Source organism: Nannobrachium achirus, assembly GCF_963921795.1.
Source record: "Nannobrachium achirus genome assembly, chromosome: 1".
Classification (NCBI taxonomy): Eukaryota; Metazoa; Chordata; class Actinopteri; order Myctophiformes; family Myctophidae; genus Nannobrachium; species Nannobrachium achirus.
In genome coordinates, this window is record NC_137810.1 from 53,934,871 (window position 1) to 53,949,756 (window position 14,886).

A 14,886-nucleotide genomic window follows, 5' to 3' on the forward strand; every position below is an offset into this window, starting at 1 on the left:
CGCTGCTGCTACTCAAAGATTTGCCATTTCAGATCATGACAAGTGACAAGCCAGTGGGCCAATTACATGAGTTATATTTCGTCGTTGTCGGGTGGAAACCTTGTAAAAACTGTTTGTTTTGTATTTATCATTTAAAAAATGATTTAAACTAGTGAAAACAGCCGATCTACAAGCACACAACGCCTCGCACCGCGAGGCGTTGTGTGCTTGTAGATCTGCTGTTTTCACTACTTTTGTGCAACGGCCTTGTATGATGAAGCAGGGCTTTGCTTTGCGAGAAAATTTACAAATTTGAAACTTGGAGATACAAGGTTTCTGCCCGACGGTGACTATTTACTTTTTTGGCCGCCAGCCCCCAAAATGGAACGAAGGCCATCATTTTATTTATATTTTTTCCTAATGGCCGGCCTGGACCGGCCGGGAATGAACCGGCCGTTCGGGAGTTGTCCCGCTTTTCCCAATGGCCAGCAGGTCCCTGTGTGTATGTGTAAAACCGCTCCCCCTTATACTCCTAGTCGAGCACGCTGGAGGGCAGAGCGACATTATCACAGACAGCACAGAAGCAGGCAGACATACAGTACAGCGAGCCAGTTCGAAATGCAGCGAACCGTGGCTCGGAAATGACAAAAATGCACCGCAGTTATTGCAAAGAGTTTAGCCAAAGCATGGCAGGGAACCGTGCGTTTGCTGTCGGAGCGTTGGCATTCTGAATTAAAACAGTAAAAAAGTACAATTCCTCTGTTGTGACAGCTGCATGGCTGAGCCGACAGAGCAGGTCCTCCCACACCGTTGTGACAGTGACAGGCAACAGTGAACAAAGCGCGCGAGGAGTCGATGATTATCATAAAATGTAACACTGCTTATAATATGGCAGAAGAAGTCTCAGATCATCCTTGTGAAGAAGAATGGGTAAATGAATGTAAACTCGACCTATATGTTGTTGTCTACAATCCATAACAAAATAACTTTCAAAAAACATATCAAGAACTATCTTGCCAAGTAACATAACTATGAACTGTTATTTGTGCTCATTGAGACTCATTCATTTGTCTTTTAATAAACATAAGCAGTAGCTTTCGTTCTGTACTGTACTGTATGTACAAGACTGTAGAGGTGCTCTGCTGCTGCTGTACTTGTATGCTATTTAATTGCAGTACCTCATGTATGTGTTACTATATCTCTATACATTATCCTATGTATGACAGAGGATAGGATATTTTAATCCAAAACACAGATTTCCCCTCAGTGATCAATAAACTCTTAATCCATAATCTAAATTATTAATGGGCAGAGTTATTTTTTTACCTCATTATATTCAGCCATCAAAATGATATCTCTCCCCTCTTATCCTGATTATTCACATGCTTCCTCTCTCTCTCTCTCTCCCTCAGGACGGCTCATGTAATGGTCTCCAGCACTACGCAGCACTGGGCAGAGATGTCATCGGTGCCACCTCAGTCAACCTCATGCCATGTGACGTGCCCCAGGACGTGTACAGTGGGGTTGCACAACAGGTCGGTTCCCACACACACACAACACACAAACATTGTGGGATTGCATGGTCTTGCGTCCCCCTGGCCTACATCATCCACTTCAGAGGCACTTCTGCTTTACTGCACATTTGAACCGTGGTTGCTTTATATTTCATGCCTGGCATTGACTCATTCTTTAATATTCAAGACAACTGCTCTGATCCCCATGGTGGTGGGGGGGGGGGGGAGTCTTCTGGAATTGTTTTCCTGCCCTGCATCCGTGTGCGGTAAGGGGGAGACTCAAAAGTCCCATATTACAGTATATGCCTATATAGGCCCTTACATTCTGTATATGCCTATATATGGGCCCACACAGAATATTCAATGAAGGCACAGTGACGTTTTAGGCAGGTACACTGTGGGAAAAGCTTTACTTTGTAAGCTTTAAAAAACGGCTCCCACAGCAGCCAGAAGAGGTCATTTATCTCTGCAGCTGAAAAGATGTTCATCATTGTCTGTGAGTTTTTCTTTTTTTTCTCCTTTTTTTTGTGTAGCTACAAACCTTTGTAACACATTGTAAGGACCTCAATTTATACAATATATTTTTGAAAAACAGCATAAAATCTCGCCTATCTAAAGGCTAACAGAGCGGGTTCCAGAAGAGAACCCTTCTACAAGGACACATCAGTTCCATTAAAGGACCCGGCCCGAAAATCTGCTTTATTTTTTAAACAGAAACAGCTTGAAGTTAACAGTGAATCTATTGATTTCTCTTTTATTACTGGAGGGAAAGGGGGAGGCAAAGCTTGTGTGTGTGTGTGTGTGTGTGTGTGTGTGTGTGTGTGTGTGTGTGTGTGTGTGTGTGTGTGTGTGTGTGTGTGTGTGTGTGTGTGTGTGTGTGTGTGTGTGTGTGTGTGTGTGTGTGTGTGTGTGTGTGTGTGTGTGTGTGTGTGTGTGTGTGTGTGTGTCTGAAATAAAGTGGTGTTTGCTACAGGCACCTAACTCCAGGGTGTTGGAGCTGTTGTTCGCTAATAGATGATAATAAGACTTGCACAATAACCAGCCCCCCTGCCCAGACAAATTCAATATGGTGGATTTACTCTGGGGGACACAAACCTATGCCCAGCTTAACAGCCACTTAGTCCGCTGTGCTAATAACATAGGTTGTATAAGGGATTAGTATTGATCACTGCATATTTTATAGGAGCCAAGTGCCTCAAAATAACCACCAAACTTTTAAGCAGTTTTACAACATTCCGTGTGTGTGTGTGTGTGTTTATGCATGCACGTGGGCCTAGGGCTGTCACGATTATGACATTTTACATGATAGAAGCACACGACCTATAAACATTTTGCGATTAACGATTTAATTGTGTTTTTGTCGTTGACTATTACATTTCTGTTTTTTTTTTTTACTATTACATTTCCGGCTTTTAGGCTTTGAAGTTGCACATGGTAGATTATGACACATAACCTAAATATACAAAGAAATTACTGACATATTTGACAACTTTATACTTAAAAAACAACATTGATAGTGGAAATAGACGATCTACAAGCTCACAACGCGTCACGATGCAACACGTACACGTTGTGAGCTTGTAGATCTGTTATTTCCACTATTTTTTACTTTAAAAAAAAATTCAACAAGGAAACGATTATGAAAAATATTCGCGATTATGTCAACTAATTGCGATTAGACGATTATGTAATAATTGTGACAGCCCTATGGGCCTCTTTTTTTGCTATTGATGATATCCTCTGCAATAGTTAAAAAAAAGGTTTCCTATGTAAATAAGCTGAAAGGCTTTCTTGGATCTCCGTTTAGTTGACCTTGTACCAGTGTACTGTACCGTCATGAAACTGTACCTTTTCCTATGCAAACTTCTAATAAAGTCTTCAATCTATCAATCAATCAAATCTCCTCTGCATGGTTTGCTGTGTGTGCTCAGGTGGAGGAGTTCCGAGCACGAGATGCACAACAGGGGTTGAAGATCGCCCAGATCCTGGAGGGCTTCATCAGCAGGAAGGTGGTCAAACAGACGGTGATGACGGTGGTGTACGGGGTGACGCGCTACGGGGGAAGACTTCAGATAGAGAAGAGGCTGCAGGAGATAGATGAGTTCCCCAAGGTTGGTAGCTGGGGTTGGTGGTTGAGCTTCAGGAATGACTCTCTCAGCGGTAACCGGTAGAGTTGCCGGAAAGAAACTCGCAGAGATTTTTGTTCTTGAATTTGTTTTACTGAGAATAAGGTTAGAAATAACTTTAGGATTACCCATGTCTTTCTGAGGTTAAGACTAGGAATAGGGTTAGGTTTTGGCACTGTTTTACTGAGGTTAAGGTTAGGAATAAGGTTAGGTTTAACCGTTTAGGCATAGTTTACAGAGGTATATAAGGATATTAAGGATCTCAATGGAAAATTACAAATAAGCCTGGCCTTACCCGAGTTTCCTTTTAGTTGACATTGTATCAGTGAACTGTACCGTCATGAAACAGTACCTTTTCCTATCCAAAACGTCTAATAAATACCTCAATCAATCAAAAGGCATAAACCATCAGCCCAGGCGAGTTTCTTTCCGGCGACTCTTCTGGTATTCCTCCCAGCTCCTTGTTCTATTTTTACCACGGTATCAGGCCAAGGATGATGTGTGGGTGACGTTCTGAATAGAGTCTCCTCTATGAAGGCGAAGGGTTCTCCCTGCATCTCCCCCTCTCATTGTTTCAGAGACACATGATATAGCATGTACAGTCAGCAATTCCCCGTGGACTCCCCATGAAATATGAGGTCTTCAGCACTGAGGTCTATTGGCCATTTACCTCCTCCTTGCATGAATGCAAAGGCATTCATCACAGTCTCTGACCATGTGTTCACTGTTTAAACCACCCAACTGAGCAGTTCACTGTGATAGAGTTTGTTGAACAATATAAAACAGTTTTAGGATATTGAAAATAAGACTATTTTCCGTGTAAAACGGTGCTTTTTAACAGTGGGCGTATTTTCCGGAAGAGCGTTATTTGTTTATGGGACCTGGCCACTACTGGCGATAGCAGGCGAAGAGGCAAAAGTCGAAAAGTGGGTGGAGGAAAGTTGTTCAAAAACATGAACATATCATCACCAATCATCGACATACAGCCAATATATAGCCACTCATCGACTGGAATGACAGCAGGAACGCCCACTAGGAGATTTTTATCGCCCAGAGTCGGCGGCCCGCTAATGTGTTGCTCGTAATTCTTCAGTGGTTGTTGTTGTTTTTTTTCTGTTTTTTCTTTTTCTTTTTTAAACGGTAAAGTACAAAGAAAATAACATCAAATAATATTCGCAAATAATGACATTTCAATTTGGTATGTGTTATTCATGGATTGGATTTTATTTGAGTAAATGAACAAACGTATAAAATGTTTGTATAATAAATATTGTCATAGAGAAAACATAACATTATTCAGACTTATCCACTATCAATGATAGTTTGATGTTTGATCTTGGCTTCCCCTCTTGCCTTGTTATTAAAGGCATCGGGATTGCCCAGCAATGTTCTCCGTATAGCTGGTGTCTTAACAGCCGGAATTGTGCAAAAATGACTTCTGCTTAATGATCCTAAATGCTTAAACTGGGAATGTGGGAGAAGGGTAAAGCTTAATTTATGCTCCCATTGCACGACCGACGGCGTCACACGCCGGAAATAGCCGACCTACAAGCTCAGTATCGCTTAGTATCCACGAAGTATGAATCAGGCTTAATTGTGAGTCATTACAGTGGGCCGGCTGGCCAATGAGGAAGCTTGAACATAGAAGGTTTCTGCTGAGGAAGAGATTGTATCACCGTATTAATGATATTCCACTCGATAGACCATTTGGCTCAGTATTGCAAGAACCATCATACATTTATACCCAGCCGCTACAATTATCATGATTATATTCACAACTGGTTACCCTAAGCCTTCACATTATTTTCTTGATGAGATAAGCTGCAGTTGTTCAAAATCATTCCAATTTATGTTCCTGTGTGCGTGTGTGTGTTCACTTTCCAGGAGTATGTGTGGGAAGCGTCCCATTACCTGGTGCGTCAGGTGTTCAGTGGCCTGAAGGAGATGTTTACAGGGACCAGAGAGATCCAGGTGGGAGAGCATGCCTTGATACCTGCACACTGTGACTAGGGATGGGTATCGTCTGCGATACTTTTAATGGTATCGATCGCATGACGTCGATACTATCGGGTATCGGTTCACATAAAAACGAACGATACCTCGTTTCGATACTCTGGAACGCACCCCTGGCCGGTCGCATCTGTAACAGTTGAGCTACTGAGAGTTTAATGACTGCTTTAGTAGGCTACACTCGTTACTGTGGAAAATAGCCGACAATAGCCTATAATGTTTATTATTATGATGATTATCCAACGTCTATACTCTCCGCTCCGCCACACTGTGTGTGATCATCATCATCACCTCTGCTCTACCGCAGCAGCGAGGCACCACTCTTTCCGTGTTGAAGTTAAACTTAAATAAAAAGTATCGAAAATGGTATCGAAAAGGGTATCGTATCGATTTCCAGGTGTCGAAAAAGGTATTGTATCGATTCAAAGGTGAACGATACCCATCCCTAACTGTGACGTCCACTATCTAACACCTCCATCACTGTGACATCCACTATCTTACACCCCATCACTCATAGATACTCACACTCATTTGCCATTAGATGTTTATATTATATTTTAGGAGTAGGAACCTTGCACAAAGCACTTTTAGCTTGGGAACAATGGACTAAATGACTTAAAGGGGAGAACCACCCTTTTTCAACATTGAACCATGCCATTAATATACCTTTTGAGTTGTTCTGTGTTGCCTAGAACTGGAGGATTGATTTTGGGGTTTGGCTTGCAAAGTACACCGTAATGACATCATCACAGTGTACTTTGCAAGCCAAAAATCAATCATCATTATTCCTTCTTTCATTTCCTTGCTTTTGCATACATGTTTATTATTATTATTAGTTGTAGTAGTATTAGTATTGCTGCTGTGGCTGCTGCTATGTGTGAGGAACCAGAACAAAATAATGTCTCTTTTGTACACGTACAGTAACAAGTAACAAAGGTTTCTCTTATTTTTCAATACTACATTGTCAAACCCTGCATTGTCAAACCCTGAGTTACATCCTGGTCCTGGTTACAAACGAATAAATTAACAATGAGCATTTTACTGTGTGTACAAACTGATCCTGCCATTGGTTGACAATGACATCTCTACTTAAGACATTCATTTCCTGTCATAAATGCTGTGTGTACTCGGATTGTAAAAGCAAATCCCATTCAGCAACTAATTACTGTATGTGCCGTAGCACTGTACTGCGCTTACATGACATTATAACGAACGCTTAACTAATTTGGATAAGACGATCCAATCCAACTGCTACAGTGTTTGTTTTCCATAATAGTCTCAAGTGCCCAACTGCTAAACCGATAACAAATATAGACTGTGATGATCATTTAAACACAGTAAAATCCTCAGTTTTCATGTATCCATTTGTACACTGTACAGAGTTAAATTGCCACTCAGGAGTGTTTTTCCTCCTTTTATTAATGATAGTTTACTTAGCCATGCTCCTGGCAGCTCCATCACATGGAATCCATTTATAGGATGAGATTCCTTCAGGATGTGCACCTGTGGGGGGGGATCATTATCTCCACAGGAAGAGAGTGGTCAGGGTAGATGGAAGACCCTCCCCACACGCACGCACGCGCGCGCACACGCACACACGCACACACACGCACACACACACGCACACATGCACACTCTGCTCATATAATGTCTCTGGGGAATGTATTGGGACAGCCCAGGCTGAGATGAAGAATACCCCCCACCAGGGGCGTCACAAGGGGGGGAAAAGTGTCATTTTGAGGGTCCTTCACATGAAAAAGTTTGAGCACCAATGACAAAATATAGGTTTTTCAAAAAACCTTAGAAGGATTTAGAAGACATTTATAGAATCCGGTCAAAAATATATAAGTCTTGAACAAATTTCCACGATTTAAAAGAAATAGCAGATCTACAAGCTTGTGAGCTTGTATATCTGCTATTTTTCAATAGTTAGAGCACAAAATAATGCGTAATAATGCATTCCCAGTCTAAATGGGTTAAACCCCCTCCCCCCTATGAAGAACATTCATGGGGGGCCCGCAGTGAATCCTTGTACCCAGGGCCCACAATTTGGTGCGACACCCCTGCCCCCCACCCCCCCAATCTACTTTGTTGTGTGTGTGTGTGTGTGTGTGTGTGTGTGTGTGTGTGTGTGTGTGTGTGTGTGTGTGTGCGTGTGCGTACGCTGCTTTTAAATGGGTCATGTCCTGCTAGGGATTGTGGGGGTGAGTGAGAGATCAGTAGGTGACGTACTCCCGCATTTGTCATCTCTCAGCATTCGGTCTCTCTCGGGATCTCACTTCACAGCCGGAAGCTCTCTCTCCCTTTTAGAATGGAACAAGACCGTTTCAGTCGCACGTCTGTGACCGACTGACCGCACCATAACATCCATTCTAACAGTAAATGAATGCTCAGTACACTGTGTGTGAACCAGGGGTGTAACGATATAGTAACTGTATCGAAATATCGTTTTTAACTTAAAAAAATCGAAGTATATCGAAATGAAAACAGCTAAAATCGAATCGTATCGTTTTATTTTGTATTGTATCGAATCGGCAGTGCAAAGAATCGATTGTATCGATACTACCTACTGGTGCATTGTATTTAGCATTTTTAAGAAGAACAAATGAAAAGGAGGGGTTTAATTACTTTTCCTTTCCATATCTATCGATACATGTGTGTAATCTCTGGGTTCATGTCAAGGTGCAGGTTTGTCAATATACAATGTCCATGTATTTGGTAGATAATCACTGTGTTTACTTATTTATATCCATAATAATACATGTTTCCCTTAAAAACCTGCACTATCCACACCTTTCACACAAATGTAATTTCTTTGCTAAATAGTTACTATATCGATTTTAAATCATTGAATCGAATCGTTTCGTATCACCATGAATGAACCAATATCGTCTATGTATCGTATCGTCAACCATGTATCGTGATATGTATCGAATCGCTATTAAAATGTATCGTTACACCCCTAGTGTGAACTGTAAGCGAACACAGCTGCAGCTAATACAATTAATAACGGTGCCAATGTGATCATGCCAAATTGACCATATAGTCAATTAAGTTTGACTGCAGCTAGCAGCTGTGTGGCTTACTGTACATCATGGTGTACTAAGCTCACCCTCCCTTTAGATGATTTTTAACCTTTAGATGGCAGCAAACTCACAAAATTGGCACAAAAGTGGCCAAGGGTTCAGTTTCCCTCGAAGGGAAAATGAGTGAAGGGGTGGTCAAATGCACAGTAGAAGAGAATACAAAGTTTCTGGGTCAAGCTGCTACCTGCAGGCTTCTGTACTAGGGCATATTTGCCTTTCTTACGTGTGTGTTTGTGCGCGCGCGTGTGCGTGTGTGCGTGTGCGCGCGCGCGTGCCTGTGCGCAGGTGCATGCTTGCACATGAATTCCCGTGGGACACTAATGGGTCTCCCGGATGCGTCAGAGACTTTGCTCATGCCGACAACACTGTTGCTCTCTAATTCTCGATGTTGGCAACAGCTCTTCACCTGTTCCACACTAAGCGTGCACCACCTGTTCTCCTGTGGAATACTGGAACAGGTTATATATAGGAACAGGATGGATGAATACAGTACATCGTGCATCTCTAGGCCTTGGAGAGAAAGTTGGGGCATCTTAATTGTTGTTTCCAAGCTCCTCGTTACAGCTTGATTTATGGAATCCTTCACAGCAGAACAACTTCGTCAGCCAGCTGTACTTTCCTGATGATTTGAAATCCATTGCTCTGATCTTGTCATATTTAACCGTTGTTTTGCGCATGTTTCTACGTCAGTGGTTTCTCCAACTTTTTCATGTCAAGGACCCCTAGAATCATATGCATTTGGCCGCCCGACCCCCCCGTCTCAAAATATTACGTTTCAGGGACCCCCCCAGAAGAAAATATTTGAGTTGCAAATGTTCACTTTAAAAAAAAAGATATATTGATTTGCACACATTTTCATGATCTTTCAAAAATAGCAGATCTACAAGCTCGCAGCGCGGCACTCGGTGCCGCGCTGTGAGCTTGTATATCTTCTATTTTTCAACAGCTAAAGTATAAAACAATTCCAGGTCTTAATGGGTCTTAACTCAGTCGGTGCCGTATGTAAAGTGGGACCTCTTATATTGCCGTTTCGCCAACAAAGGGTTAAAAAAATAGTATGCACGCTGGTGCACACATTCGTGCACAGATCATGCACTATGCATGTGCATGCTTTTCACAGCTTTCAAACAAAAAAAATCTGCTTGGAAATCCGTTCAGGCATTCAGGAGAAAGCAGCCCTTATGTTTTCTTCAAATGCAAACAAACATGGCTGCCATGTTTGAAAGATGGGGTTGGTATGGGCGTTAAACATGCAATTTCGCGATCGCGATCATGCCTAGTACATAGTTGGAGGTCCAAAAACTTTTTTTTTTTCAAAAAGATCTTTTTTTTCAAAAAGATTTTTTTGAAAAAAAAAATGACGTTTTTTTTTTATTATTTAAAAAAAAAAAGACGTCCAGAAGACGTCTGGCAGGGAAGGCCATAGTTAAAAAATACGTTTTTATTATAGAAAACGTTTTTTTTTTGGCAGGTTATGAGTTAAGGGCCCTACAGTACTTTGCTCTGAGTGCATTCCTTGTGCCTTGACTCTCAACCCGCTGTGTTGCAGGACTGGCTGACAGACAGCGCCAGGCTAATCTCCAAGACGGGCCACACAGTGGAGTGGGTGACGCCCTTGGGGCTGCCCGTCATCCAGCCCTACCACCGCAAACGCAACAAAGTGGTAAGAAGAATCAGAACATACCAGTAGGGCTGTCACAATTATTACATAATCGTCTAATCGTGATTATTTGACATTATCGCAATTATTTTGTCATAATCGTCATAATCGTGAATGTTGAAAAATGTCCGAAATAGTGGAAATAGCAGATCTACAAGCTGTGAGCTTGTAGATCGGCTATTTCCACTATCAAAGTTATTTTTTAAGTAGTAAGTTGTCAAATATGTCAGTAATTTCTTTGTATATTTAGGTTGTGTCATATCTACCATGTGCAACTTCAAAGCCTAAAAGCCAAACAGAAATGTAATTATCAACGACAAAAACACAATTAAATCGTTAATCGCCAATTATTTCAGTGACAATTAATCGTCATGTAAAATGTCATATCGTGACAGCCCTACATACCAGGGATGTGCAGAGAAAAAAAAAAGAGAAGAAGATAGAAAGAAATATTGAAAATAGCAGACCTCCAAGCTCACAACGACGCGTTGTGAGCTTGGAGGTCGGCTGTTTTCAGTACTTGATACCACACTAAACTAAGCATAAAAAAGTCAATACTGGAGATGTGGCGTACACAGTGAGCATAAGATGCTGCATTCAAGTTCAGGAGAGTTTGGACGAGGCAATTCTCTTGAATGCTGCCTTCAAGTATGACATGGAAAAAGGGCATTTGCATTTCTCTCACCATAGTAAAAACGGCATTCATGGTCTGGAGAGGGCACTTTTTACAGACAGATAAAAGGGCAGGGGCTCAAGCCCCCTTTGATGTCTTGATGTGTGCACGTGCCTGGGACATACTGTACGTGGGGGGGCGAGGGTTCGGTTGATGTCACAAGAGCCTACTGAAACTGTATGTTGAAATCTTGGTTTCATCTGAGGTGAGAGCGTAACGGCAAATGAGGCCGTCGCTCTGTGAGACGTTGAATGAAATTGCTTGACACCGATCCTTCACTTTTCACGGTTCATTTACGCTGCGGAGCTTTTCTCCTGACTTCATACATAATCAAACGTTGGCCTTTTCAAGGGGGAAATGTACTGTAAGCAGGTGTTATTTCTGTAGGTTAACAGTCGCCGCAGATTGTTACAATAAATGTCACATGTCAGAAGTGAAGTTGATGGCCTGCGCGTTGTCTTAGTTGCGTTCTGCTGAATGCCTTAGAATCAGCTCTTTGCGTAATCAGTCAGAAAACACAGACGGCTTTGCCAATTATAGGCCTTTTCTCATTTCCTTGTATTCTGCACGTTATTGGCTGACCTTTCTGTTCTAAGGTTCTATTCCTGTATTTTCCCGGCACTTGCTGTCTCTCCTTTTCAACTGAACACCTTCTAGACATCTGAAAGTAGCCTGTTCTCTGCCCAAACTCTAAACTCCATCAAACTTTTTGTGCCCAAGGCGTGAAAATGAATTAATATATATTGCAGTAATAGTGTGTGGTTGTCACAAAATCCCACAGTACATCTGAATTAGTTTCACAGCATGCACACCAGTGTGACTCTCTCTATGTCTCTCTCTCACACGCACACACACACACACACACACACACACACACACACACACACACACACACACACACACACACACACACACACACACACACACACGCACGCACCTCCATCCCTCAATGCCCTATCGCTGTCCATGTGTCTATTAGTGGCTCACATTAAAGGAATAGTTCACCTCAAATGACTTTTTTTCTATTGATTACTCACGCCATGGAGACTTGAGTTCAATAATATGTTTTTTTGTATTTGTCGCAAAATTTGCCCCAAAAAAATTGATAATAGTAAATGTACCTCCATTGATTCCGGATGGGTCCCGAATCCGGAATCAATGGGGGTACATTCATTATAAAATACATTGTTTTATTTGTTTGAATGCGACAAATACCCAAAAATATTATTGTCTATTGGGTAATCAATAGAAAAAAAGTCATTTTGGGGGTGAACTACTCCTTTAACACTCAGGATTTTTGCAGTGTATTATGTTGAGATTTGGCCCTATTCCTAGCCCTGAATACATGACTCTCATATACATGAGAGTCATGCTCGAACTTTAACATGAGGACCAGTGGGTAATCGAGCCCTCAACGGTTTGCGCTAGGAACATCAGATTTCAAAAATAAAGTGCTTACCCAAGCCAACTCTGCTAACGATTTGACGCCGCACAACGTTCATTACACGCCGCTCCCCGGTTGTTGAGTAAAAAGCATTTTTGTCCGAAATTATTTTGTTTTCCATTGGACTTCCTCGCTTATCCCAAATGATGATCCAACCTGCGCCTCACTTGTGCCACAGCGCCCCCACATGCTTGGTAGGTGTATTTCGCTGTAACAGGTAGGTTTTCACAGCTTCACTTGTTATAATTCTTAGCTTCTTGATTCTTTTCCCTTCTCCTCCGGTGTTTGCGCTCATGTGTCTCTCTCAAGTAGTCAAGTCAACAAGTGAGAAGATGTTCGGCTGCAGGGCGTGCACTACAAGACAATGTGTTTAGATTCAGTTACAGCCGATAGAGGGCGCAGTTGCGCACTTTGGGGGTAAGCGAGGAAATGACCCGGATGTCCAATGGAAAACAAAATAATTTCGGACAAAAATGCTTTTTACTCAACAACCGGGGAGCGGCGTGTAATGAACGTTGTGCGGCGTCAAATCGTTAGCAGAGTTGGCTTGGGTAAGCACTTTATTTTTGAAATCTGATGTTCCTAGCGCAAACCGTTGAGGGCTCGATTACCCACTGGTCCTCATGTTAAAGTTCGAGCATGACTCTCATGTATATGAGAGTCATGTATTCAGGGCTAGCCCTATTCCTAACCTTGGCATTTCCCTGACTGCAGAATCATTGGCATCATCATCATTTCACAGCATGATTTCCTGCCCGTTGTATTTCACTGGAATTTAACCCATTTAGGCCTAGAATTATTGAATGCTTTAACCAGTGAAAAATAGCAGATATACAAGCTCGCAGCGCGGCACTCGGTGCTGCTATTTTTAGATCTGCTATTTTTGAAAAAGTCGTGAAAAATGTGTGCAAATCTTTGAATATATGTATTTTCAAAGCGAACGTTTGTAAATCAAATTTTGCTTCTGGGTGGTCCCTGGAACTAGATATTTTGAGATGGGGGTCCGTGGTCAAATACAAATCATTTTGGGGGTCCTTCACATGAAAAGGTTTGAGAACCACTGACATAGTAGTCTCTCAAGAACAGACTAACTGAGCTCCAGACCCAGTTAAGTGAAAAGGACCTTTTCTTTGACGATGGCTAAGCCAGATTGCTGACATAGAAACACAGGTTTTTCAAAAAACACGTAGAAGGATTCAAAAGACACTTATAGAATCGGGTCAAAATTCAAATGTTCACGATTTTTCAAAAATAGCAGATCTACAAGCTCGCAGCGCGGCACTCGGTGCCGCGCTGTGAGCTTGTAGATCTGCTATTTTTCAATAGTTAAAGCATGAAATAATGATACACAAAATGTGTACCCGTTCTGAATGGGTTAATGGAATTTCAGATGAAGTTCAGCATAAATCACGGTGGTCGTGTGGCTTGCGCTTACAGTAGCTCCGAGTCTCATCATGCTGTCTCCTCTAAATTGGTTTCATCCTTGAACTCGGTCAGCGCCGCGGCTGCTCTGTGCTGTTTTGTCTTTGACTGTTGGCTCAAAAGAACACCGGGGAGACCACAGATGCATGTCAGGTGCACAACAAAGCAGGGCCGTCATTTGGGGCATCAGGGTCTGGCAACTGCCAGACCCTGATAATATATCCCCTAGTGTTCACATCTAACCTCAATTCTGTTATTTTATGCATATTTCGTCCCCAACTCTGAATTGTTTTAGCAGATTCACCTGATTTTCAGGCTTTTTATTGTGTAATGCAACTATTAATTTATTAGCCACTTTCAACGTGGAATCCCTATTTTGGGAATGTCTTTATAGGCGAACGTTTTCAAACACGTTCTCTTTTCGCCCCCAAACAAATAGCGAAAATAGTTGATTTACAAGCTCTTGGCGACAACGTTGAGAGCTTGCAGATCCACTATTTTTGCTATTTTAGAAATAGGTCTATGCTAACTTATTCTTTGCCGCCCATTATGTCTTTCTGAAATTACGCCTCTGACAACAAGCGTTTCCACCTGGACACAAACACGCTGTTCCCAGGTAGAATGCATGTCCTGCTGCTGTACATGTCAACGGCGGAACATGCCATAAATCTTTAAGCACTTTCTCTGTCGCCGGCCGCAAGATGTCGTCGGGTCAAGGCCCAAGGCTGATACCGTAAAACACCTCAGGATGTAAAGTGTGGACACCGACAACCCCCACCCCCTCCGCTGCCCGCTATCTCTCTCTTTACCCCTTGCTGGTTATTTTTAGTCCATTCTGGGAGAATATCTACTTAGTTACTCTTCTTTTCTCTTTCTCTTTCTTTCACTGTCTGTCTGCTGCCTTCTGTCTGCCTTCTGCTGTGCTGTGCTGTGCTGTTAACAATGACTTCTCTACTTTTTGTTTTTTTTGTG

At 42.2% G+C, this 14,886-nt stretch overlaps 1 protein-coding gene across 1 annotated transcript in view; it reads left to right on the forward strand.

Moving 5' to 3' along the window:
* polrmt (polymerase (RNA) mitochondrial (DNA directed)) overlaps positions 1-14,886 on the forward strand; it is a gene marked incomplete at its 3' end in the record, with an annotated part of 87,959 nt that overhangs the window by 47,153 nt on the left and 25,920 nt on the right. Inside the window, exons 13-16 of the mRNA XM_080730285.1 lie at positions 1,392-1,514; positions 3,425-3,604; positions 5,504-5,590; positions 10,265-10,378. Of these exons, the coding sequence (XP_080586411.1) occupies positions 1,392-1,514; positions 3,425-3,604; positions 5,504-5,590; positions 10,265-10,378 (504 nt within the window). The remainder of the gene's footprint in view (positions 1-1,391; positions 1,515-3,424; positions 3,605-5,503; positions 5,591-10,264; positions 10,379-14,886) is intronic.